At 38.8% G+C, this 27,429-nt stretch overlaps 2 protein-coding genes and 1 long non-coding RNA gene across 5 annotated transcripts in view; 2 read left to right on the top strand and 1 right to left on the bottom strand.

Annotated features, from left to right (window-relative positions):
- The window catches only part of Smap1 (small ArfGAP 1), a 109,153-nt gene extending 94,219 nt beyond the window's left edge, over nucleotides 1-14,934 (top strand). For all 3 annotated transcript variants that reach the window (XM_090338594.1, XM_090338595.1, XM_090338596.1), the window contains 4 exons: nucleotides 2,361-2,488; nucleotides 8,929-9,100; nucleotides 9,857-10,164; nucleotides 13,991-14,934. In XM_090338594.1, the coding sequence (XP_090194720.1) occupies nucleotides 2,361-2,488; nucleotides 8,929-9,100; nucleotides 9,857-10,164; nucleotides 13,991-14,125 (743 nt within the window). In that variant the 3' untranslated portion in view covers nucleotides 14,126-14,934. The remainder of the gene's footprint in view (nucleotides 1-2,360; nucleotides 2,489-8,928; nucleotides 9,101-9,856; nucleotides 10,165-13,990) is intronic.
- A 46-nt stretch (nucleotides 14,935-14,980) lies between these two features.
- B3gat2 (beta-1,3-glucuronyltransferase 2) overlaps nucleotides 14,981-27,429 on the bottom strand; it is a 53,421-nt gene continuing 40,972 nt past the window's right edge. Inside the window, exons 3-4 of the mRNA XM_090338597.1 lie at nucleotides 15,520-15,668; nucleotides 14,981-15,439 (exon numbers count right to left, since the gene is read on the bottom strand). Coding sequence (XP_090194723.1) covers nucleotides 15,353-15,439; nucleotides 15,520-15,668 — 236 coding nt within the window. The 3' untranslated portion in view covers nucleotides 14,981-15,352. The remainder of the gene's footprint in view (nucleotides 15,440-15,519; nucleotides 15,669-27,429) is intronic.
- Nucleotides 16,387-27,165, top strand: LOC150060145 (uncharacterized). The gene is made up of 3 exons (XR_016536496.1): nucleotides 16,387-16,667; nucleotides 18,373-18,466; nucleotides 27,112-27,165. It is a non-coding gene; the product is annotated as an uncharacterized LOC150060145 (long non-coding RNA).

Raw genomic sequence — 27,429 nt, 5'->3', positions numbered from 1 at the left:
GATATGTTTTATTTCATAAATTAATATGTATCTATGATATATAAATCCTTAGCCTAATGTTGATTATGTTCTAAAAACTAAGTGCCAGTGATTGTATATAGAGATTCCCTTCTTGAACACTTGTTTGTTAAACATTTCATTTGAAATATGATGTAAAAATCAATGTTAATAAGTTCTTTAATAAAAAAGCAAAGTATTTTAATTGGAAGTTGCTGATTTTCAGCATGTCAGCCTTTTCATCTTGTATTTTGTTTCTAATAATTATAATTGACTTGCTTTTAGAGGACATACTATCTTTCTGTTGAATTTTGCTACATTGTGCAATTACATATAGCAATAGTCTTATGCCACTTAAAGTCCTTCCTCATTTATATGATAGAATTAAGCATTTGTATTGATGAGAGTGTTCCCATCCCCAACTCTACTTACAGGTTAAAACACTACTAGCTTATTCACGTTCTCTTCTTTTCTGTTTTGTTTTTTTTTTTAAACTGAAGTGTGAAAAGGATGTTCAGTTAATTGTATGTTTAAATCTACTCTGTCCTTTTAAAATATTCCTTTATTTCTGGTGAGTATTTGGAATAAAACAGAAGACAAGTTCTTCCAAGAGATCCAGCTTCAAAATGAATGCTGTTACTTGCAAGAGTTAGAAATGAAAAAAAATTACTTTCATATATGAATCATTTTAATTCTCCAAATTGGTAATCTTGTTTGTATATTACATTTTCATGCCAGTGAATTTAGGTCATTTCCAGCATGTAAGTAGAGGGGCTAGGAGTGAACTGAATTTAAGAGGACTAAGTTGAGTAAACTGAGTTATTTATAGCACATATGGAAACAGACGTTTCTTTTTATGGTTTTAATAATGTTCTGTCACTGAAGATTTCTTGAAAAATACTTGTAGTTATTGTTTTCCAAATTAACTTAATTTGAGTTTCACATACATATGTAGATGGTAAAAATCCATTGTAGTAATTATTCATGAATTAATGAGGAACTTTTTGTAATTCACTGAAGCATCAATAGGAAAACCATAGACTTCCTATAGGAAAAGAAGAAAGCAATGACTTTCTGTGGGTTGTGGTAAAAATAGACAGTACAATGGAAGATCATCCATTAAAACTTCCCAAATATTTGAGTGCCTGTTTCATATCAGTCATCTTGTTAAATGTTGAAAGACTTTTAAAACATTTTCTGATTTACATTTGAAAAGGGTATGGTCCAAAAGAGAGGTCACATGTAAATTGTTAAAAATGTAAAGCTGAGTAGACTACAAAGCTCCCTGGAACCTTGTGCTTGAGAATGGGCAGTTCCACTTAGCTCATTCCTACCACCTGTTTTTTACAACTTGATTGAAAAATCTCCTCCCTGGCACAAAAGGAGATATACCTCTTTTTGTCTTATTAAACTTAAAATTTTGGTAGGAAAAAAGGAAGTGTCAGTGTGTATCTTGTATAATTCTGAATTAGTATAAGTAGCTGTTCTTAAAAATCTTAGAGGTCGTATTTCAGGTTTTAGGAGTGTTTTCTATAGAATCAGTTTAAGTACTGTTTAGATTTCTTTTTGCTATCCAGTATATTTCCTCATTATGTCTAAAATACATGTCAGACATACTAAATTTTAAAAATTTATTCTGAATAGGTAAAAATGATAAATGCTTTTCAATCAATATGCAGAACAATGACATAGTCCACCATTTGTTAAAAGCTGTTTGCTTATATGTAAAAACCAGCAGATAAAGAATATCCTGAGAAAATAAAACTGAAAGTCAAGTCCATTTCTTTGGGAATAGGGATAGATCCTGGTGGGCAGAAAGCAGACCTTGCAGTTGCTCTGTTTTTTTTTTTTTTTTTTGCTAGTCCTAGGGCTTGAACTCAGGACCTGGGCACTGTCCTTGGACACGTTTTCCCCAAGGCTAGCACTCTGTCAACTTGAGCCACACTGCCACTTCCAGCTTTTTCTAGATGGCTCTGTGGAATGGAACCCAGGGGCTTCGTGCATGCTATGCGAGCACTCCACCACTAGGCTATGCTCCTAGCCTGTCTGTTTTTGTTTTTTCCTGATCTGAGGGCTTGGCATGGGTGCTGTCCCTGAGATTCTGCACTCAAAGCACTAGCTCTACCATATGAATCACAGTACCACTTTGAATTTTTCTGAGTATTTAAGGGAGATAGGAGTCTCAGACTTTCTTGCCTGGGCTGGCTTTAAACTATAATGCTTAGATCTTAGCCTTCCTAGGATTACAGGTATAATCCACCAATGCGTGGCTGAATTGTTTTGTAAAAACCACATAATTTTAAGTGATGTTTTTATGTAATTTAAGAGATTCTGTATTAAAACAAGGATCTGTATTTTTGCAGATGGGCCTGCCGAGGCTCCAGTGACAAATGGGAACATGACCACAGTGCCAGCCCTGACTGATGACCTGGACATCTTTGGACCGATGATTTCCAATCCCTTACCTGCAACTGTTATGCCCCCAGCTCAAGTAGGTGATAAAGTGGAGTTTATATGACTGCCCCTTGATCCTTTCTGAAAAGTTTCAGAAGTTTAGCTTAGAAATAATTGTTTCTAGCTGGGCACGGTGGCTCACGCCTGTAATCCTAGCTACTCAGGAGGCTGGTTGAGGATTGAGATTCAAAGCCAGCCTGGCACTAAAGTCCGTGGGACTTTTATCTCCAATTAACACCGGAAAACCAGAGGCTTTTTTTTTTTTTAAATGTACAAGTAAAATAACTTGTATACTGAAAGTGCATATGTTACATCTGAAAGAAAATCCATGTAATGTTAATTAGACCATTCAAAATTTATTTACCATTAATACTTCTTTAAAACTACACAAAGGCTTGGAGTGTGGTAGAGTACTTGCCAAGGGGCTCAAAGGGTAGGGTGGGTGGTAGCCTTGACTGAAGAGCTCAGGGACAGTGCCTGGGCCCAGAGTTCAAGTCCCACGACCAACCAAAAAAATAAATAAATAAAAGAAATAATTGATTCTGATTAATCTGTGACTTCAAAACCTACTTGTCATTAAACCAGGGCTTGGAAAATTAAGCCTGTAGCTCAGTTTTACAGATAAAATTTCACTTAAATGTAGTCATTGTTATGGACTTAACATTGTGTTTGGTTGCTACAGAAGCACAGCTGAATAATTAACAACAGGGGCCATAGAAACATAAACTTTATTATCCATCCCTCTACTCCCTTTTGTGTGTGGGGGGGAAGGGGTGGTACTGAGGTTTGAACCCAGGGCCTCAAGCACTTTACCACTTGAGTCATGCTTCTATATCTAAACTTTGCTCTCTTGGAAGTTCTAGTACTTGCTTTAGGGAAACAATTTAAAATTACCACTTCAGAAATTTCTAACATGTATAAATTTTGATGGGAGTAAAACTAGCAAATTCAGCACCTTGTTTTTTTTTCCTGAAAGTAAGTTATGTGAGGGGGGGGTTGGGGGAAGAATGCAAGAGTGTAGTTTTTTTTTGTTGTCTTTTTAGTTTGTTTTTGTTTACTTTTTTTCTTTTTTTGCCAGTCCTGGGGCTTGAACTCAGGGCCTGGATACTGTCCTTGAGCTATCTGTAGGCTAGCACTCTACCATTTTAGCCACTTTGCCAGTTTCAGATTTTCTGTGTATATGGTACCAAGGAATTGAACCCAGGGCTTTTGTGCATGCTTGGCAAGCACTCTACCACATTCCAAGCCTTTGTGTAGTTTTAAAGAAGTATTAATGGTAAATAAATTTTGAGTGGCCTAATTAACATTACATGGATTTTTCTTTCAGATGTAACATATGCACTTTCAGTATACAAGTTATTTTACTTGTACATTAAGATTCTATATTTCATATTTAAACTTTACATAGTTTGTTTCAATACAGATAGATATTCTTTTTGCCTATAGAAAAGGAAATTTTGTATAGATAAATTATATAATTGGAAAAGTTTTAATAAAAGATCCATTCTACTTAGTAGATTTATAATATTGCTCATATTTTTATTATGATAGTATTGCGTGCTTACTAATAAGACTTAATCATTACATTTCTTTTTTTTTTTTTTTTTTTTTTTGCCAGTCCTAAGCCTGGCAAAAAAGTCCTAAGCTCAGGGCCTGAGCACTGTCCTTGGACTTGCTCAAGGCTAGAGCTCTACCACTTGAGCCACAGCACCAGTTCTGGCTTTTTTTCTATGTATCTGGTGCCGAGGAATTGACCCTGGTCTTTGTGCATGCTAGACAAGCACTCTACCACTAGGCCAAACTCCCGGCCCCTAATCATAGCATTTCTTTTTTTTTTTTGGCCAGTCCTGGGCTTGAGCTCAGGGCCTGAGCACTGTCGTTGGACTTTCTCAAAGTTAGAGCTCTACCACTTGAGCCTCAGGGCCAGTTCTAGCTTTTTTTTTTTCTATGTATGTGGAACCGAGGAATCGAACCCGGGTCTTCATGCATGCTAGGCAAGCACTCTACCACTAGGCCAAACTCCCAGCCCCCTCATAACATTTCTTAAAAAATAATTTAAATGGGGGCCGGGAGTTTGGCCTAGTGGTAGAGTGCTTGCCTAACATGCATGAAGGCCCGGGTTTGATTCCTCGGTTCCACATACATAGAAAAAAAAGCTGGAACTGGTGCTGAGGCTCAAGTGGTAGAGCTCTAGCCTTGAGAAAGTCCAAGGACAGTGCTCAGGCCCTGAGCTCAAGCCCAGAACTGCCCCCCCCCAAAAAAAAATAATAATTTAAATGGATCTTTATCAAAATTGCCTGTACCAGTATTATTTTCAGGAAAGTAGCTTTGCCCTTTCTCTCTATAACTGCAGCACACACGGAAAGACAGGTTTGATTACTGTTGTTTCGATTAACATGATTTACTTTGTGAATACATGCATGTATAGGTGTGCTTGAGACAGCAACAGGTTTTATAGCCTGATAGTGGTGACTAATGCCTGTATTCAGCAGGCTGAGTTCTGAGTATCCCAGTTCAAAGCCAGCCTAACCAGTAAAATCCTTGAGACTTCTGTCTCCAATTTACCACCAAAAAGCATGAAGTGGAACTGTGGTTCAAATGATAGAGTGCTAGCTCAGAATGAAAAAGCGAAGGGACGATGCCTATGCCCTGAGTTCAAATCCCAGTACTGGCACAAAAGAAGGAAGAGAAGGTGCCGGGAGTTTGGCCTAGTGGTAGAGTGCTTGCCTTGCATGCACAAAGACTCGGGTTCGATTCCTCAGTACCACATATATAGATAAAAGCTGGAAGTGGTGCTGAGGCTCAAGTGGTAGAGCTCTAGCCTTGAGAAAGTCCAAGGACAGTGCTCAGGTCCTGAGCTGAAGCCCAGGACTAGCAAAAAAAAAAAAAGAAAAGGAAGGAAGAGAGTTTATTAGCTTTAGAACGAAGAAAGTATTTAAGTTATTTGAAAATCTAATCAAGAAAATATTTCAGTCTAACCTCTAGTGAGGGAGTTACATCTGTTGGATTCCACTGGGGTCTGAGAATTGTTCACAATTTCTGAGTGGATGAGACCCCACCATTGAGGCTTCAATGTATATCACATGTGCTCAATATCCAAGCAGCAAGTAGAACAATGAAGACATTTAAAGCTGAAGCACAGTAGTGCCATAAATGTGGAGCAGGAATCCTGGTAGAGGGCTGGGAGCAGGACTGGCCTGGTATTTTCCTTGATAGCTGGTAGAGTGATGGGCTTAACTGTTTAAATCATATTTAATTCCTTAGAATGTTGAAATGTTTTTGTAGACCAAAATGAAATTAGTTATCTTCCATTTAAATTTCATGTAAATATTAAAAATCAGGTAAATCTTCAAAATAATGCCCTTGAAAATGGAATACAGATTATAAACACCTGTGTGTATGTGTGCTGGTACTGTGCCATTCACTAATTTGTATGTGAGGGGAGTTATTAGTATAGGAAATTGAACTTTTTTTTAGTTTGTTTGCATACCAAGATTCTGATTTACTCAGAACCCTATTCTTTCATTCCCCTGCTCCCCAACCACGCATGCATAAATTCTAATAAAAGATTTTTACCACCTACAGTTATAGATTGTATTTGCCATCTGCTTTACCTGAGCATGGACAAAATCAGCTGATAGGAATGTGTGTGTATTTGGAAGACTGGAAGCGAGACAGTTCCAGAGCCCCTTGTGGCTAAACAGAAGTTCCTTTTTCTGTTGATGGGTGTATACGTATGTAGGTATATAACATGACTTGCACAAGTGCTGTAAGAGGCCTGAGCTTAGTTTAGCCCTGGGATCCCAGAAGGCCAGGGAGTTGTTTGGTTAGAGGCATTGCAGCTTCCTGAAATACAAAACAACAGACAAACATTATTTTACTTTTATTCTTGTAGTGGTATAATGATTATAACAGTGGCAAGTGAAGCATAGAAAACAAACATGTTTGTAGTGTAATTAGCCACTTTTAGACTGTGTCCTTGTTGAAGTAGATATCCCATATTACATACCTTGAGCAGAAAAAACTTACACTATGTTTGATCATGTGACTGTTAGGCTGCTCTGTTATGTGACTAGACCTACCCATGAGGATTTTCCTATGATAACTTCTTACCCCCAGAAAATAGACCCCACGGTACTGAGCAGATTATAAGGTTGAACAGAGCCATCATGAAAAGATATAACTGGTTTGGTTCTTTTTTTTTTTTTAGCATTATATTTTGAGGAGCTAAAAATCACCTTTTCATAGTTGTCAATCCTATCTCTATTTTATGAGAGAAACACTACATCCAAGAGCACACTGATTGTCAAGCTAGGATTCTAGGCCAGCCAGACTGGTTCTTGCCCATGCTGTTAGCTTCTGTAATCTTCTTTAGTAGCTAAGGTTTGCTTATTTGAATTCATGGGCAATTGCCATTTCATCATGTTGTATATTGTACACATTCCCCCTCACCCCAAATCTGGGCCTGGGCACTGTCCCTGAGCTCTTTAACTCTAGATTAGCACTCTACCACTATGAGCCAAGATCTACTTCCGGTTTCCTGGATCTTAATTGGAGGTAAGAGTCTCATGGTTGTGCCTGAGATGACCTTGAACCATGATCCTCAAATCTGAGCCTCCTGAGTAATTGGGATTATAGGCATGAGCCAACCAATGTCTGGCCACATTTCAGTTTTTATGAACTAAGATGGTGCCCTCTTTATGCCCCATTCTCCACCCTACCCTACTGGGATTTTGAATTCAGGGCAAGTTCTTGTTTGGCTCGAGGTGTTTCTTAAGCCATACCTCCAGCCTGGCTTTTTGCTTGCTAATTAGTGATAGGACTTGTGCAGATATTCTCCATGTCTCAGCATCCTGAGTAGCTAAGATTGCAGATGTGAACTAGTGGCACCACGTTCATGTCTCATAATTTTCTAGTCATTGTTCTGCCTAGATTAATTTATAAATTGAATGTTTGGGCAGTTTTCCTTGGTATTCTAACCAGGACATTCATTAAACATCAAATGCTTGAGAAGAATCCTGGCTAGCTTTACTATTGATATTTACAATAAACAAGTTTATATGCACAATTAAATGTGATTGAATACTTAGTAACCATGGAGATCATTAAGCAAGATTGTCAGTTAGAACTGTACAATACTAAATATGTGCATGATTTAGAGTAATTGAAAATATCTCTTTATATCACCTGTATGCATGTATTTCTTGGTCTCCACATAGAGTGCTTGGTAAGGTATATAGGGGATCATAACTTCTCTGTTATTTCTGGATTAGGAACATTTTTTGATGTTCAGAGGACTTAGATTAGACATATAAAAATTTATAGCCAGGCATGGTGGCTCTCACCTGTAATCCTTGCTACTCAGGAGGCTGAGATCTGAGAATCAAGGTTCAAAGTCAGCCCAAGGCAAAAAAGAACTTGAGACTCTTATCAACAATTAACCTCTAGAAAACGGGAAGTGGGGCTTGGCTCACGGGTAGAGTAGTAGCCATGAGCTGAAGAGCTCAGAGACAGCACTCAGGCTGAGTTCAAGCCCCAAAACTCCCCCCCCCCCCCAAAAAAAGGTATGATTTTTAGCTTTTACAAAAGTAAAAACCTTTAATTCAGTAAAACCCTCCTGTGAGCTAGTAGTTGTTGAAATTTATTACAAGGGATATCAGTACCTGGAAGCAGTAGGGGTGCTCTCAAGGAGAGATCATCCACCTAACTTGTTTTCTGTTCAAGATGAGATGTACAAACCTGCATCTGCCTGTTAAGGTCCAGTCCCCCCAGTATTAGGGTCCGTGATCAAAGGAACAAGTCTGACACAAAAGCAGAAGTTAAACACAGTTTTATTCCACACCTAGCATGGAGAATCATACTGACCTGTCAGGGCTGTCTCTAAGATGTGAGTGAGAGAGCGACCTCGCCTAATATTACAGGCTACTTTTATACGCCGCCAGCCATGTGGTTGGGCTGGGCCATACATACAGTGGTGGCTGGGGCAACCACTGACACCTTTGCTGTTTGAATGGACCTATCATCGGGTTGGGCTTCTGGTGCACTGCTCTGACACAAAGGAAAGGGAGGGAGTTTCCTGGCAGGCCCAAGGGAGTTGGGTGGGGGAGGAATTTTGGTAACTCCACCTGGTTTAACTGCTCTTGTAATCTGAGCTGTTATCAGGAAATTTACAGACCTGGCCTTGAGTCAAGTAGTCCTTTGTCATGAAGACAGGAAATGCCTATAGGGGATGGATTTGGGAGGAAGTCAAGAAAGGGGTCCCTTCACTGCCCAGCCATTAAACAATGTATGGAAGAGCTTGTCTCCCTTCTTTATAATAACAAATTCAAATTAAGAAAAATTTTACTCTAGGTGTTTTTGTGGGAGCCTCCTATAATTAATTCCTGCCTAATTTCATACTTTATCTTAATGTAAGTAATAGGTCAGTAATGGTGCACTATGAAGAATAAATAGCCTATTTTGGTATTTGTTTCTCAGGGGTCATCCTCTGTGCCAGCAGCTGCTCCCTTATCTACAGTGACATCTGGGGATCTGGATCTGTTCACTGAACAAACAACAAAATCAGAAGAAGTAGCAAAGAAACAACTCTCCAAAGATTCCATCTTATCTCTGTATGGTACAGGAACTATTCAACAGCAAAACACTCCTGGTAACTAGTTTTGAAATTTTTCAGAGAGGTGTAGTGACATTACTAGAAGTATATCCCTTCTCTGCTTTCCTGTGGTAAAGTGCATATTTCTGTCCTAGTTTATACAACAATAAAACTGAAATAAATGAAGCATTAGAATTAAAAAGCAAATACAGGATTCACAAAACTTTATTCATTTAGAACAATCTGTTCACATACCACTTCTTAAATACTGTTTCACAAGCTTAAGGAACATTGATTATCTTTAAAGAATTAGTAAAATTTGCTTTACATTAAATTTGTACAGTATATTTCTTCTACAGTTTAATAAGCAGTCTGACTTAGCACATACATTTCAGAAACTTACAAATGCTTTGTCATTTTAATGAAAAATGTAGAAAATGTATTCAGTATTCCATCCAACTCATGTGACAGTCTACTTCCAACTGTAGGCCACTCCATGGTTCAAGTCAGCAGAACAGCCTATGCTGTCATGCCATATAGTTTGGTCTCCACAATGAAGATTCATTGTCTGGCTGTTGCCTAAGATTTACATTTTCTACTTAAATTTGCTCAGGTCAGTAAGTGATTAATCTCTGGAACTTAGACCAGCTGTGGAGATTTAGGTACAGATTCTCAGCAGTAGGAGCAGCTTGGACTGCAATGAAAGTTTGTAGGTCAGGAAAATGATAATCCTTTGTGTGTGCAGAGGTGAGTGTAGCTGTTTGTAGTAATCCTGCTTTCTGTATGTTTTTAATCTTGTTTCTTATAATACAGGTGTGTTTATGGGACCCACAAGTATACCATTTACCTCACAAGCACCAACTGCATTTCAAGGTTTTCCATCAATGGGCGTCCCTGTACCTGCAGCTCCTGGCCTCATTGGAAATGTCACGGGACAGAACACAGGCATGATGGTGGGCATGCCCGTGCCCAACGGGTTTATGGGAAATACACAAACTGGTGTGATGCCACTTTCTCAAAATGTCATTGGCCCCCAAGGAGGAATAGTGGGACAGATGGGTGCACCTCAGAGTAAGTTTGGCCTGACACAAGCACAACCACCTCAGTGGAGCCTTTCACAGGTAAGCCTCATCTACTCTCCAGCTCCTCCCAAATCAAAGAATATAAGTGATTTTATTGATTAGCCAGTTAGTTCGTTGGTTGGTTGGTTGAAATGTAATGATCTATTAAAAAGAATTAAGTAGGGATAATGTATCAGGACAGAAGTGTCTGTCATTATAAGGTTTTTATCAGATGGATAAATGATTTGTCAGTGTCCTCTATTTTTAGGGTGTTCTATATCCATTCTTTATCCTTTTCACACTACCAAACTGTAAAGGTTGACATCCTTTATTAATAATAGATAGACGTTATCTTGGGCAGCATGAGAGATGCCCTTATTTGCCCCATGAAGTTAGTATCAAACTTTAACTAGCTTTCTGGTAGAGCATTTTGTAGTCCATATTGTCCACATCTTATCTTCATTAATAATTTTGTGCTACTTATTGTGGAAATTCACAAATCAGAATATATACAGCCTACATTCATTGTCAAAGCACAAATCTCTGGAGAATCAAGGCTTTCATGTTACGTGTTTACTGCCCATGGATTTGCAAATATTCTGTCCAAAAGTTCTTTCAGCTGCCAGATGCTAGGAGCTCATACCATTAATCCTAGCTATTCAGAAGGCTGAGATCTGAGGATCTTGGTTTAAAGCTGGTCCAAGCAAGAAACTCGGTGAGACTCATCTCTAGTGAATAATCAAAAAGTCAGAAGGGGAGTTGTGTTAGAGCACCTGTCTTCAGTGAAAAATCTCAAGCCCTAAGTTCACTGAAGCCCAGGATCAGCACAAAACATAACAAAATTCTCTTTAAGCTGGACACGTAACCCCCAAGAAGCTGAGATCTGAGGATCATTTTTTGGAGCCAGCTTGGGCTGAAAATTCTGCACGACTCCATCTCCAGTTATCCATCAAAAATCGAACTGGAGGTGTGGCTTAAGTGTTAGAGCACCAGCCATGACCAAGCCAAGTACAAGCTCAAGCCCTACTATGGGGGTGAATGAGTATTTGCATGCACACACAACATACACATTCAGGCATGCTCACATTCACACATACATGCATGCATGTGTGTCATACTCTTTAAGGCCAGACAGAGTAGCTTATGGCTGTAATTCTATCTACTTGGAAGTAAAGTTGAGGAGGATTAAGATTCATGGTCAAGCCAGATCTTAGTTCTTGAGACCAAATCTCACCCAATAAAAATAACAGTCTAGGTCAGTCAAGGTAAAAACAAAAGAAAATAATTAAAGCAAAAAAGGATGCAGTATGGCTCAAGTACTAGAACGCCTCCCTAGTAATTTCTAGGTCCTGGGTTCAAACTCCAGTATTGAGGAACAAAGCTCTTCAAAATTGTATTTCCTTTTTTATATCGCCTATAATGATTTATGTTAAGACTCCAATGTAAACTGTAGACAAGTCCATATATATCTCTGACATCCCCCATATATGACATTCTTTTTTTACCTAAGCTAGTTCAAAGCCAAGAGATAACATTTCCTATATTAACTGCTCTTTCTGACTTTGCTTTAGCTCCATGGACAAGTACTCTTAGACATAAGGTCATTTTTCTGCTCACTTTTCTGTTAGATATTCTATGCCATCTTCATCTTGGTGTCTGTACAATTAGTGCTTTTTACCTTGAGAACATTCAGGGAAGCAGTGTAAAGTGATTTCTAGCAAACAGAGTCATCACTATTCATTCCCATAAATGTTTTTTAGTTTTTACAATCATTCTTTACAGGAATGTGGGAATTACAATTTAACAACTTTTAAGGATCAAATGTTAAAACAGTTGCCTTTACATGGCCAAACAACCTAGCTCAGGTTAAAGGCAAGATGAATCAGTGAATAGTTTATACTGGTCTTCACTAACAATTTGGGGCCCTTTTTTCCTGGTAATTCACAAATCTAGCATCATATTCTAAAACTACCTGGGAGCCAGTGGCTCAGCCTGTAATCCTAGCTACTCAGGAGACTGAGATCTAATCTAAGGGTCATAGTTTGAAGTCAGCCCAGACAGCAAAGTCTGTGAGACTCCAATAAACTCCTCAGAAAAATCTGGAAGTGGCGCTGTGGCTCAAAAATGGTAGAGCACTAACTTTGAAAAACAAATTTCAGGGACAGTAGCCAGACCCCAAGTTAAAGGCCCGGGACAAAAAAAGAAAACCCAAAACCCCACAAAGCTGTCTTCCATTTCCATGTCCACTTTATTCCAGGTTGTGCAGAAAAGGGTACTGTTTACCAGCACTGTCCATGCAGTCCACTGCATGTCCACAGGTTGGTGGAAATTTCCTTGAGTAACATAGCTGCCCTTCAGACACTTAGCCATGCAGTTAATATTTGTGTCTTAGAAAAACTGTAAATGAACACAGTCCTTCAGCACTGTACTTCATCATTAACCTTACCTTTACTTTTTTTTTAGGAAAAATAATTTATTTTTTTCATGTAATTTTTATTATAATTAATAGAAGAGTTGCATTATATTCGCCAGATAGATGGTGCATTACTTCACATACATTGATACCCTTTCTTGTGTCTTGGTTCCCAATTCCCTCCCCCCACCCCCACCCCTTATCTTGTTTTCCTCCCTTCCCTGTCCGACTTCAAATAACCAAATATTGCTTTTTTTTTTTCCTTATTTGAAATCACACTTGGCTTTTTTGCTCAAGGCTGGTGCTCTACTACTTGAGCTATATTTCTGCTTCTGGTTTTTTACTGGTTAATTAGAGATAGGATAGGAGTCTCATGGACTTTTCTGCGTGAGCTGACTTTGAACTGGAATCATCAGCTCTAAAGCCTATGAGTAGCTAGGTTACAGAGGTGAATGGCTGGTGCTCACTGGAAGTAGGAGAACTACAGTTAAAGAGATTTAAAATTTTACTTGACTGCAATTCAGAAAAAAAATACTTGTAAAATAGTATAACATGAAAATTAGTTTTAGCTATTTATGTTGTCTGAACACAAGTATACTTTATGACTTTTAATGTTTAGAAAATATAGATCCATGGGGCCGGAGATTTGGCCTAGTGGTAGCATGCTTGCCTAGCATGCACAAAGACCTAGGTTCGCTGCCTCAGAACCACATATATAGAAAAAAGCCAGAAATGGTGCAATGGGCTCAAGTGGTAGAGCTCTAACCTTGAGAAAGCCCAAGGACAGTGCTCAGGCCCTGAGTTCAAGTCCAGGACTGGCAAAAAAGAAAATATAGAGCCATTTAATATTTTACTCTAAAATTTTCCCACTTCTTAGCACAAATTTCCTAGTGTAGTTGAAGGAGGGATGAACTCTGTAGACCAGATGCAAATTCAAAGATTACTTTGGTATTTTGTTTTTCAGTTGTGGTTAATGTTTGGAGACAAGAAATTGAATAGTGAAAGCTAATAACTGTTGTTGAGATTATTTTATAAATATCATTAAAAAATGGCAGAAAAGATGAGAGCAAGTAGTCATTTGCTTTCTTTAAAGAGATATTTGTAGCCAAGAGCTGTGACTCACGCCTATAATCCCAGCTACTCGGGAGGCTGAGATCTGAGGATCATAGTTCAAAATCAGCCCGGGCACTTAAGTCTGTGAGACTCTTATCTTCAATTAACCACTAGAAATCCAGAAGTGGTGCTGTGGTAAGGTGGTATCCTTGAGCTGAGCAGCTCAGGGACAATGCCCACAGTCATAGTTCAAGCCCCACAACTGACCAAAAAAAATAAAAAAGATACTTGTTTGTTACTCTGCTTTTTACCCCCAAGTACTTTATTTTTTACACTAATGAAAAGATACTGCACTGTGACTAAAGAAACAAAAAAATTTAAAGTGTTCCTCTTAAACTGAACCTTTCATATGTTTCACAGATGAGTCAGCAGATGGCTGGCGTGAGTCTCAACAGTGGGAGCCCAGCAGCTGGCTTTGGCCAGCCCCCCAGCACAACAGCAGGATGGTCTGGAAGCTCATCGGGTCAGACTCTAAGCACACAGCTGTGGAAATAAGAACTGCAGAGCAAGTTTCATCCAGAACTAACACCTGACATTCCTTGCTAAAAGCATCTAGTTCCCCTATTCATTCATGTACATATATATTTGTTTTCTTTTCCCCCACTTGTTCATATTAAGAATTATCTGATTGACCTTGTTGGTCTGTACTGATTAAATTTTTGTGGTGAAAAGCAGGTTAAAAAACCATTTTATGTCAAGGGCAGCTTTGCTCCTATTTCCCAAAACCATATTATTTGACAAGTTGCTCAGTCAACTTATATAATCGGTTTTGCTGTCGATAAAATTATAGCGCTAATGTTTGCATATAAGGGAAGTAGTTATCATGTTAGTAATACCTCTAACAGTATAAACCCTACCCCCTAATTAGCCAGTAATCCTGTAGGAAGGTACTGTATGATCAAATGTTTAATCATATAAATAGAATGTAAATGTATCACTGAGCACTGTTTTCTAGTGTATCAAGATTCTTTTATTGCATCATTCACTTCACCGTGCTGTTGTTATGATGTGCTTATCAGGGAACATGGTTAGTGAAAGGAAGATAAACCTGGATGTTACTATAAACCTTAAATATAAAAATTCAGATTTTATCAGCCTGTCTTGTGATTTGGATCTCTTCATATGTACGTAGTGCTAACACTAACACCTTTGCTGCACTATATATAAACAGGGTAACTAAAACAAAGCCACTTTTCAAACTCGAAAGTATATCCAGGTTTATGACAGTAATTGTGTTTACATTTTATGGTGCCTAGTATTGACAAAATGTTATTTCCCTACATTAAACAGATGAATCCATTGACCTTTTTTGTGGGTTTTATTTCCTACATTGCATACTTGCCATTAGCCTTCCGAACATTACTTCATGGTGTGAAGTAGAGAGCTAGTGATGTTTACTTGACAAAATGCCTGTCAACGAGTTCTAAAACCTGTTCAGGTTTGCTGATTACAAAACCAAATGGAAAAAGTTAAAAAGTGTATAAGGTACTCAGAGGTGTCTTGCACTGTCACTTAGCTGACTGTACAGAAATCTTCATTTGGGTGTAGACAAAACATGCAGAGCAAAGGAAGATAGAACATACGTTTTGTAGCATCCAGCTAGCTTCTGTTAAAATAGGAGTCCATCAGGTGACAGTAAAAGAAACAATACCTGAATGAGCTGCAGCCTGACCTCCTCGTCCATACTCGTTGACTGACAAACTGCACCAGCTAGTGTTCCATTCATACCTCAATTTTCACTGTGTCCACAAGGTACTTTGGCTCATTGGCTAGATTAACCTTCTCTGTCCGAGTATGCCACACAAGAACCTAAAGTAGAGGGAAGTATTTTGAATAGCTGCACTTCTAGACCTGAAACTCAAGTCAGACAGCATGAGTGAAATGAATACCTTGGTGCAATTATTTGCTTTTGGTTCCAGTTCTTCAACTGTTGTGATCTGTTTTAGGAAGTCAGATTCTTGCATCCCTGGCTGAGATCCACGACGTTTAAATACAGCTTTTGGATTGGATAAGATGACTTGAAGACTTACAGCAAATCCTTTTCAAAATTAAAAAGATAAATAAAGCACAAAGATCTTTAGGACATTGTACTTTTCTTTTTATAATTGTGTTTATATCAAAACTATTTGAAAATACTTGTTAGCCTTTATAGTTTACAGATTTGTTATAGGAACATTACCTTTACTTGTAGTTGAGTAAAACTAGTCACAGTAATATTGTACACTTAATGCAAAACATGTGCTTGGAGGTACCTACCATAAAATATGTAGTTCAGTTTGTTGATGATAAATGGTGAGTTTTATGAGTTTCTGCTTCACAGCTCTGAACTCAGTGCAATGGAAAGCACACTTGACTTAATTTTCCTTTGTTCAGATACTGGCAGCTCAGTGCTTTTGTCTGCCCTAATGCCATTATGTATGCTTTATCAAGATCCTACTACTCTGGGTTTGAATTGAAAACAATAGTAATAGAAGCCCATTACCTCAAGCACAGATAGTAATTTATAATTTGTTACAAACTGAAAAGAATGGAAGAGGGATTTAGGTATCAGTGCAGGCATCTGAAGCCCTAAGTCTATTGCCCACCCCCACATACACACAAGTATAAAATTCCTTAAATGGTTGTGGCTGTATTAAAATACCATTTATTCTGTAGTTTAATAAACTGTTTATGATCTGGCCATGAAAGCACTCTGCACGGTATCTGAACAGTTGTGCTGGACATTGGTATTTCATGTCATGTCTATAATCCTAGCTACTCAGGAGTCAGAGATCTAAGCTAGCTTGATCAAACTAATCCTCCTACCTCCAAATAGCCAGTAGTATTGAGCCAGAAAAGCCCAATGAGGGCTTGAACCCCTGGATTTAAGCCTCAATAATGGCAGAATAAGAAAGCAAAAGCAAAGTAATTGTTTTGAAATTTTGTCTGAAGCCTTGGACCTGTTTGTTCCTGATGACGGGAGGACACCCTTCCCCGTGAGAACCCATGAGCCGTGGCATAGCAAAAGAGCGATGAGAAAACTACAAGTGCCAGTCAGGTTAGTATTATGCTAGACCCTGCTACATATGGACACCTTAATACAGAATGTTTATTTTTATTTTATTGTCGGGGTAATGTATAGAGGGGTTCCAGTTACATTTGTCAGGTAGGGGGTGCATTACTTATTGCACATTGATACCCCTTCTCATGTTTTCATCCCCATTTCCCTCCCAATCTTGTTTTCCCCTCTTCCCTTCCCTATTTCAAATAAACAAATGTTAATACAGAATGCTGATTCACTCAGCATTTGCTTCATGCAAAATAAGCTGATATGTGTTTTAAAACTCCCAGAGTATGTCTGGCCTGTAGGAAGGTGTACATTTGAGCAGAACAGAGTTTTGAATTAGCCTGTTTTGCTCACATCCTTTCACTTACTTGGGACAATGGTCAAGTATTGATTCTGGAACTTAACCATTTCCTAATCTGCAAGGTAAGTTTGACACCTCAACTCAGTATTTGATATAGGGTAATGTACAGGAAGACAGGACTTCAAAACAGAGTTAAAAAGAAATTGCAGCATAAACGAAAGCAGCACAGCAGGTAGTGCCAAGAGGGGCAGGTGTCAGCCTGCCTATCATTTCATATGACTGGTAACAGAAGTCTTCAGGTCAGAATTCAAAAACATTTTAACGCTCAACTTTAACACACATTTCACTATAAATAGGGCTTTATCCTTTACAAAAATTTTAAATCTAAATGTGAGTCTGCCCTTCTCAATCACACTGACGCTCTGAAGCTCCTAGAAGTCTTTCCTAGCTTCAATGTACTAATTGGTGTGTATGCATGTGTACCAGCATTGGAGCTTGAATTCAAGGCCCAGCCAGCCCCACTTCAACCTGTTTTGTTTACTGGAGATAAGCAGTCTTACAAACATTATTGCCTGGGCTGGCCTCAAACCACAATCCTCAGATCTCAGCCCTCCACGTGGCTAGGATTAACTAGACATACTATTTTTCCTTCCTTCCTTTTTCTTTACTAATTTTCCTTCCTTCCTTTTCCTTCCTCTTCCTTCCTGCTCCACACTGCTTGCTTGCTTGCTTCCCCCCTCCTCCCTCCCTCTCTCTCTCTCTCTTTCTCTCTCTCTCTCTTTCTCTCTCTCTCTCTCTCTTTCTTTCTCTCTCCCAACCTCCCTCCCTCCCTCCCCCCACCTCTCTCTTTTTTGTCCTGAGCTTTGAACTCAAAACCTGAGCACTGTCCTTGGAGTTTCTCAAGGTTAGAGCTCTATGACCTGAAACAATACCACTTGCAACTTTTTCTATGTATGTGGTTCCCTGGCCTTCATGCATGCTAGGCAAGCACTCTACCACTAGGCCAAACTCCTGGCCTAGTCTTTCATTAAATAAATAAATAAATAGGGTCTAAATTGTACTAGAGTAACCATAAAAATGATACGAAATCACTTTGATCTGATATTAATTTATCATAAGATTTTACTGTTAAAACCACTAAAGGATCCAGATCATGGGTATTTTGTGCTTTCCTTGAAGAGAAATATGCTTCTAGCTCTTAATGAGAGAATGACATGACAATATATAATGTAAGCCCAGTTTTATTAAAAGGCCCTTTCCTGGCCTAAAGAATGAGAGCCAGCACCCTAGATGTCAGAGGGTGACTCACCTCAGGAGCAAAGAGGTCTTTTTTTAATATAGGGAGAGGTACAACACAAATGATCCTCAATCACCTGCCTTAATTTTCCTAACTAGGTTGCTGACTGGACCAAAATGGGTTACTCTAGAGGAATCGCCCACCTTGCCTTGGACACAGAAAGACTTAAAAGTCTTCCCCCAAGCCTGCAAGGTAGACCTTCAAGCCTATCTAGGATGCTTATCACATTTCTTCACTTCCAGATACTTACATCTCCAAGTCTTCCTGGGTTCCCTTTTAGAGATTAGCTTTAACAATGGTGCAGTGGCTTTGAGATATTAGAGGAGCTTTGCAGAAACTTCGAGAGTCAGGTTGTCTTCATGAGTGATAGAAAAAGTGAAAGGCTCAGTGTAGTGCCATGGTGTAGCACCTATAATCCTACCTACTCTGGAAGCTGAGATTTGAGGATCACAATTTGAAGCCAACATAGAGCCTCAAGATTCTTATCTCTAACAAGCAAAAAGTCAGAAGTAGAGGTGTGTTCAAGTGGTAGAGCACCAGCCTTAGGGAGAAAAGGCTAAGTGAGGATGAGAGGCCCTGCGTTCAAGCCCAATACTGATACTCACAAAATGTGGTGGTTTAATGTAAAGGCAGGATTTCCTAACATACAAGCCAGAGTTGGGAAGGATATTCCTTGCCAGACAGAGAAGAACAAGACTTGCCCCATATATAATTAGCAGTTCATGGCCGAAGTATTTATAAGAAATTCAAAATTCCAATATGCAGACGAGAGTTGTGGCATAAATGTAGAACACCAGCTATGAGCAAAAAAAAAAAAAAAACCTGACAGAAAACATAAGACCCTAAGTTTAAGTCCAGGTGCCAGTCAAAAAACATTGCAGGTATGGCTCAAGTGTTAGTGCATCAGCCTATCCAGGGCATAAACCTGAGTTCAAACCTCAGCACTGAAAAAAAGAAGTGTATTGTTTCACTTTTATACAAACTAGAACAGTGACCTGGTTTCCTCTGTTATTTCTAATAACTAAAACCCAGTACTTCAAAATACTTTCCAGACCAGCAAGTAGGACAGACATCTCCCCACACACCCTGAGAAATCTCGGTCCCCTAGCTTTTTTGGAGTGCTTCCCACCTCATACTGTGGAGAACCCTAAAACTCCAGTCTCCTTTGGAAACTGAATGGAGGACTACAGGAAGCTAAAACAGGGTTTTAGAGTACTGAAGAGGAGAGCGCATACTGCTACCCCAGGCCAGCTAGGGCTTCAGATCAACAATGACACTTATTTAGGTAACAAGTTACCCTTCCCATCAGGCAAGGAGGAGTCTCTAGGAGGAGCTGGAACACCTGGAAGTGTATAGAAAGGTTATTACTGGTATAGGGTCACAGGAACAAGGCTTAACTGATTCTACCAATTTTAAAAATGAGCCTTGAGGGCTGGGAATGTGACTTAGTGGCAGAGTGCTTGCCTAGCATACATGAAACCCTGGGTTCAATTCCTCAGTACCACATAATCAGAAAAAGCCAGAAGTGGCACTGTGGCTCAAATGGTAGACTGATAGCCTTCAGCAAAAGAATCTGAGGCAGTGTCCACACCCTGAGTTCAAGCCCCAGCACTGCCTCACCTCCCAAAATGCTTGAAAAACATCTTGAAATGATTAAAATGTGCCCAAGTAACTTAATTGTGTTCCAATGTAAAAGTAAAAAATATATTCAAATATACTCATATATATGATACTCATATATATGATACTCATATATATGATGTGTGTATATACACATTTATATGTACACATGTGTTATATGTAATTTATACACATGTATGTATTATCCGTTTCAAGCAGTCTAAAATCAAAATGCCTAAGGCAGAAATTACCATGTGTACAAAAGCAGCTCAAAAATGAGGTCCTATGATGAGAAAATTCAGTCAACAGAACAAACCTAGAAATAACACAGATGACAGAATTACAGAAGAAACTTATTAAAATATAAGTATACATCATATGTTCAAGAAAAAGCAAGATGAGGCATGCACAGTAGAGATACAAGATATAAAAAAAAAGGCAAAGACACCTCAGTGATGAAAAATGCAATATCTACTGTGATTAACAACAGAGAATTTTATTGAAGAATAGAAGATCAACTAAAGCTAAGCACATAACAATGAAAACTACCAAAAGCAAGCACAAAATAAAAAGAATAATATATATATATATATATATATACATTCAATTACAGAAACAGGATAAAAGGTGAGCGAGAGACATAAAAATATATTAAGAAGTAACTGAATTTCCAAGCTAGGAAAAATGGTTTGAGACAGACAGGGACAGGGGGAACAATAGACAGAGACAAAGACAGGCAGAAAAAGCATGTACATGCAATATCAACCAACTTGAGCTAAATGACATTTAGGTCACTCTACTCAATAACATCATACACAATCTTTTCAGGTGTCTATGGATAATCCAAGATACTCTTATCTTGGATTACAAAAAGCTGGACATGCCAGGCACAATGGCTCAGGCTTGTAATCCTAGCTAGTCAGGAGGCTGAGATCTGAGGATCACAGTTCAAAGCCAGACCAGGCACTAAAGAACCTGAGACTCTTATCTCCAATTAACCACTAGAAAACCGGAAGTGGGGCAGTGGCTTCTGGGGTAGAGTGGTAGCCTTGAGCTGAAGAGCTCAGGAACAACGCCCAGGCCCAGAGTTGAAGCCCCACAACCGACATAAAAAATAAAAAGCTGGATGGGGAGGTATGGCTGAAGTGACAGGAGGCCAACTTTGAGTGAAATGGCCAATGGAAAGCAAGAGGCCCTGAGTTCAAGGTTGAGAAAAAGCATTAATAAAACAAATGCCAAATATCCGGATACCACATATTTCTATCAAATAATAAAATACATATCAAAAATGAAAAAGGGTTTTAAAAGTTACTCAGGAGGCTGAGATCTGAGTATCTCTATTTCAAGCCAGTAAAGGCAGGAAACTCCATGAGATTCTTTTTTTCAATCACGTTGGTATATTTATATATAAATACAAAATCATATCACTAAGATATTAAATATGACCATTACAACTATTTTCTGAATCTGACTCAGTCCACTGAAAAATAAAAACAACTTATCTCCAGTTAACCACTAAAAACATTGGAAGAACAGGTGTAGCTTCAGTGGAAAAATGGTAGCCTTGCGCATAAAAAACTCAGACAGAGCTGAGCATGGTGGCTCATGCCTGTAATCCTAGCTACTCAGGAGGCTGAGATCTGTGGATTGTGGTTCAAAGCTAGCCCCGGCACTAAAGTCCATGAGACTCTTATTACCAATTAACCACCAGAAAACAATATGTACTTATGACATACAAACCCTCAGCTTAATTTTAATTATGTTCTAAAATCTAAGTGCCAGTGATTGTATATCGAGATTTCCTTCTTGAATACTTGTTTGTTAAACATGATGTTTGAAATATGATGTAAAAATCCATGTTAATAAATTCTTAAAAAAAAAAAAAAAAAAAACAAACCCAAAAGTGGCACTGTGGCTCAAGGGGTAGGGTGGTAACCTTGAGCTGAAGAGCTCAGAGACAGCACCCAGGCCCAGAGTTCAAAGTTCAAGCCCCACAACCAACAACAACAAAAACCTCTGACAGACAGCACTTAGGCCCTAAGTTCAAGCCCTAGGTCTGGTGCATGTGCTCACACGCACACAACGAAAAAGGAAAAAGAAGAAAGAAAATAAGAAAGTAGTTTACTAAATGCAAGTGAAAACAAGCCATGTCATATTTTGTGGGATGCATCCAATGCAGTATTTGGATGGAGAATTACTACTCTTTTTAAATAGGAATCAGGGCTTGCTATGTTGTGCCCCTGACTCTGAAAGCCTGGACTCCAGAGCCTACTGCCTCAACCTTCTGAGTAACTGGGATTATAGATAGGTGTGTGTCGCCACATCAGACAGAAAACTTTTAAAAAGCTGTAAACATTTACATGATAAAAGAAATGGGCTCCTCCCCTTTAAATTAGAAAAGGTAACTACCCAATACATAGGGGAAATATTCGATTAAGTATAGTAGTGGAAATCACTGAAGTGAAACAAAGCAATAAATCTTAGCAAAATTAAAACTAACTTGGAGGGAAATGGGAGATAAAGTTTTAAAAACTACCCATACTTTTTAGGAAATAGGAACCACAAATAATATCAGAAACAAGAGAGGGTTATCTCATCGTCTTACTGAACCCACTGTAAGCCATTAAAAATTGCAATTTCCAAATTAAAAATATATGTACTGTATACAATACAGTCACAAAACTTGCTGGGCACAGACAGCTCCTTCTATATTACATCACTGCATCATCTCCCTAAGATACCACTCATGTCTCCTAGCAAAGTACACATTGCCTTTTGAAATTTGTGTGTGTGTGTGTGTGTGTGTGTGTGTGTGAAAGAGTGAGAGACAGAAATAGAAAAGTAGAAAGGAAAAAAAAAGACAGAGAAAATGAGACATAATGCAAAGAGTTTAGGTCTTCCCTGAATATGGATTTTTATAAAACTGCCATTTATTTGTTTGTTTATTGATGTGCTGGTGATGGGGCTTGAACCTCAGGGCCTGTATGCTGTATTTCGTTTTATTTTTCAGGGCTGGTGCTCTACTACTTGAGCCACAGCTCCACTTTTAGCCCTTTACTTGGAGATAAGAGTCTCACAGAGTTTCCTGTCCAGGCTGACTTTGAACTAGGATCCTCAGATCTCTGCCTCCTGAGTAGTGAGCATGAGCCACTGGTGCTATGCTAAAACATGCCTTTTGAAAAAATTAAAGTATTCATAAAAAGACGCTTCAGTCCCAGAAGTCAGGTCGTGAGCGCAATGCCTCTTGGTCAGTATCTGCTTTTCCACCATTCTCCTCATTTTTCCCTCATCCCACACCCTCTAGTTACAACATTCAATTTTTACATAATGAACATTGAGTATAATGACTCCATTTGTGTGCTCTTCCTCCTCCACTGGTGGCCCCATCTTTTACCTTTCCCCCAGAACATGTTTCAGCTTTTCATTTTGTAGAGTACATTTTAGATGTAATTTTGTATATCAGAGAAAACATGTCTCTCTGAGCCTGATTTACTTCATTTAATGCTGCGGGTCAGGGCAAAAAGGAATCCTATTGCACTGTTGGTGAGAAGGTAAACAATCACACTGAAAGGTAGTTTGGAGGCTCCTTAGAAAAGGAAACAAAGGGCTGGGAGTGTGACCTAGTGGTAGAGTGCCTAGCATGCATGAGGCCCTGGATTTGATTCCTCAATACCACATACACAGAAAAAGCCAGAAATGGTACTGTGGCTCAAGTGGTAGAGCACTAGCCCTGAGAAAGCCCAAGGACAGTGCTCAGGCTTTGAGTTCAAGCCTCAGGACTGGTAATACATATATATACATATATATATGAAATATATATATGATATTTCACTTCAGTAAGTACAAGGAATTGGGATAGAGAGGAGAATGATGTAAAGGGAGACACTGATCAAAATGCAGAGTACTCAAACTGACATCTTGTATTAAAAAATAAATAAAAATTCAAAATTAAAATGTTCCTTATCTATCTACATATATCATCTCTCTATATATAGAATATATCTATCTACATATGTATAGTTAGTATGCATCCATACATATGTATCTACAAACACACGTATATATGTGTATACCTACATATTTGTATATATTTTACCTGTAGATATTTACATAGCTAGAATGTCTTCATTCATATATATATATATATATATACAAAATGAATGAAATTTCATGCAGACATGAAGTTTCCAATACAGCCCTTGTTCAACTTATAGAATTAGCATTCCAGATGAATATAGCAATCACTTCACAGCTTCAAACTTGAAATTCTGTATTGTGATTTATACAGCTTGTTAGTATATATTATATGCCCCATCTTGATCTCTTAACACTCTAAACACACTTCAGAATAGAGATTTAAAAAGAGGCATGCACAAGGGATTGTTTTGTAGAAATGAGAATATGTACGTTATAGAGCTGATTTAACAAAGAAATGAAAAACTTCAAGGCTTATTCATTTGAGTAGCGGGTCTTCTTTTAAGAAATTCAAAATCAAATAAATCCTCCAGTGATATTTCTGTTACTGACACTACATTTTCAAATTTAGAAGATATTGACTACAAAATTTATAAAAGATAGTTGAAATTTGTATAGGATATTTAAAAAATAGTATTCATGATATACGGGAGAAATTTAAAACCAATGAAGTGATACATACTATAACTTAGCAAAAGTGAAGTTATTTCTTCCATTTTTAATTGTATAGTACAGGCAAGCATGGAATAATAGAGTCCTGACAAAAGCAAAACGGCAGTTGCTAAATCTTGTGAAGAGCAAGAAAATAGCACTAATTTTGGAGTGTCGCACACGGAAAGGAAGTGCTACCAAAAGTTTGCTTGGTGCTAAGGAGGCAAGTTTTTTCTTTTACACCAGGACTGGGATTTCAACTCAGGCATTGTCCCTTAGCTTTTTCACTTAAGTCTAGTATTCTACCTCTTGAGTTCCAACTTGGAGCTTTTTGGTAGCTCGGTGGAAGATAATGTCTCACAAACTTTCATGTCTAGGCTCACCTACGATCCTCAGATCTCAGACTCCTGAGGAGCTAAGATGACAGGCACGAGCTATTGCTGCTCAGCTTAGGTAGGGAGGAAATTTGAGAAAAGCTGGCGGGGTGGGTCACAATGCAGGCCTGCAGGAGCAGAGACCTCATTTCAAAGGTGCAGTGTAAAAAGGGGCTGGAGGGCAGCCAAGTACTTGCCTCTAATTATGAAGCCTTAAAATTAGTACTGCCAAAAAGAAAGCCCTCTTACCCCACCGTGTGTATGTGTGTGTGTACAGACACACGATCACAAGCTGGGGAGGGATGTGGGAAGGTGAAGTAAGGAGGCTGGCTAATGAGCACAGAATTGCAGTTCAAATTCATAACAAGCCCGAGTGTTCTGTAGTTCCTAGGGTAACTAATGACAAAGTAGTACCTATTTAAATAAGCTACCTTGGAGAGAGTTATTTAACTCCTCTGTACATCATCTTTATAGTAACAATAAACATGAAAGAAGTAACCCAAATAAGTTGTATTGACTTAATCAATACACATTGTGTACATGCACTGAAATATCACACTCAGCCTTATAAAGATGTACAATTATGTGTCAAATAACGTTTTTTAAAAGTAGATCAAACTTTCAATCTCAAGGCACTTCTGCTGGTACCTTTCAGTTATTAGGATAAAAATAAAACTTCCCCATGTCCAAGTTCGCTTCCTGTTTAACTTCTGGCTTAAATAATCTATTGAAAGCTGGGCACCGGTGACTCACGCCTATAATCCTAGCAACTCAGGAAGCTGAGATCTGAGGGTTGAGGTTCAAAGCCAAACCTGGGCACTAAAGTCCATGAGACTCTTACCTTCAATTAACCACCAGAAACTGGAAGTGGTGCTGTGGCTTAAAGCGGTAGAGCACTAGCTTTGAGCTGAAGAGCTGAGAGATAGGGCCCAGAGCCAGAGTTCAAGCTCCATGAATGACACCCCTCCCCCCCAAAAATATAGTGAGCACTTTGATACTTGATAATGAGGCCATCCCTTCTGAGCCTGCAGGTGGACAGTGTAAGAGGGGCTGTGACCACGAACGGACAGTCGACCCACAGGAAGGAACTTTTGTCCATCTCTCGAATCTGTTCTAATCCATGCACCTTACAGTCTAAAGAATAAACTCCCTTATGAAAATACCAGGTCCTAAACCCCAGAGATAACAGTCTCATTGGACAGACATGTATCCCAGGTGTGGATCGTGAAGCTCTTTGGTAATTCTGGTGTGCATCCAGTAGAGTCCCACTGGGTTAGACTTTCCTTAGGGGCCTCTCCTGCATCCTCCCTTTTAAAATCTCGTTGTTAAGAAATAATGACCATATGGTGGCCTGAACTCTTCATTTTGATAATATAGAAAATGAGAACAAGTTTTAATCAATGAATCTGGCACATATTATTCAAGCTACTACTGTCAGGGGCTGTGTCTCAGATGGAAACACGGGTGAGCAGAGTTGACAGGAGCATTCACCAACCAGCTGGGGAAGAGATGAGGTCAGGGAGGACCAGGACATGAGCGCCACCTTGTGGACACACTGATTCTAGCACGATTCTAACATCTGGTAACGGAAGCATGGGCCGCTTCTTATGTTACTACTTCTGAGTCTTGAAGGAAGACTAGAAATTAGTAGTAGGCAGCTTGATAGGGGTTAAGAGTTTTTATTCAAGCAATCAACCCAAACAAAGACACCTGGCCAAATTGTCAGAAAAACAATTTGTACTCAGCTGGAGCTTCCCCACTTGAACCACTCCTCCAGCCCACAGAAAATTCTTATAAGTGGATGTGGTTTAACTAAAATAGCTTCTTGTAAGGTAACAACTATCCTTAAAATGACAATGACTATGTCAAGCAAACACTTTGACAAAGAAGATTCTAACAGCTGCCTGTGCAGAACAGTAATCCTTATACCTAATTATTTACACAAATAAACTATCTCTTTAACAGAGGTGAGATGAAAATTAGGACCACAGATGTTTCCAATAAAATCAAATTGGCAAAAAAAGGCATTTTCCCTTTTGTGACTTAATTAGAAGAAGCAAGAGGTGTCCTTTCAAATCTATCCCTGTGCATTCTGAGTAATTTTTGTAATATAAGCTTCCCTATGTTATGCACAGACTCACTCCTGGGGCTCACTGAAACTCACACTGCATAGAACACCCTGAAAAGCTGTTATAAATGGCATTTTTTCTCTTGCAGGCACAAGCTCATGTGCATCAGTTTGTTAAGGTTTTTCAGTTGAGAAATTACAGAAGTGGAGCCCCTGTCTGCTTCTAAATAATTCTTTCATGATCTTTGGTGGCTCATTGTCTTAGTGATCCCTCTCTTTTGGTGGTATCTAAAGCAAGGGCAACGTTTACTTCAAAAGGTCAACCTGCACGTTGAGCTAGTCGTTACATGTTGATTCAGGTCCAGCCGCCAAGACACAATAAAGTCCATGAAGCTGTAGTAGCATTTGCCTAGTTTTGCTTCTGTGGTTGTTTGTTTCTCTTTTTTCCCTTTTTCTCTTTTTGGTAC

Source organism: Megascapheus bottae, chromosome 8, assembly GCF_031878675.1.
Source record: "Megascapheus bottae isolate mThoBot1 chromosome 8, mThoBot2.hap1, whole genome shotgun sequence".
NCBI classification, from domain to species: Eukaryota; Metazoa; Chordata; class Mammalia; order Rodentia; family Geomyidae; genus Megascapheus; species Megascapheus bottae.
Note: the sequence above shows the minus strand (reverse complement) of the source record. Positions and strands in the feature narration are given on the sequence as shown.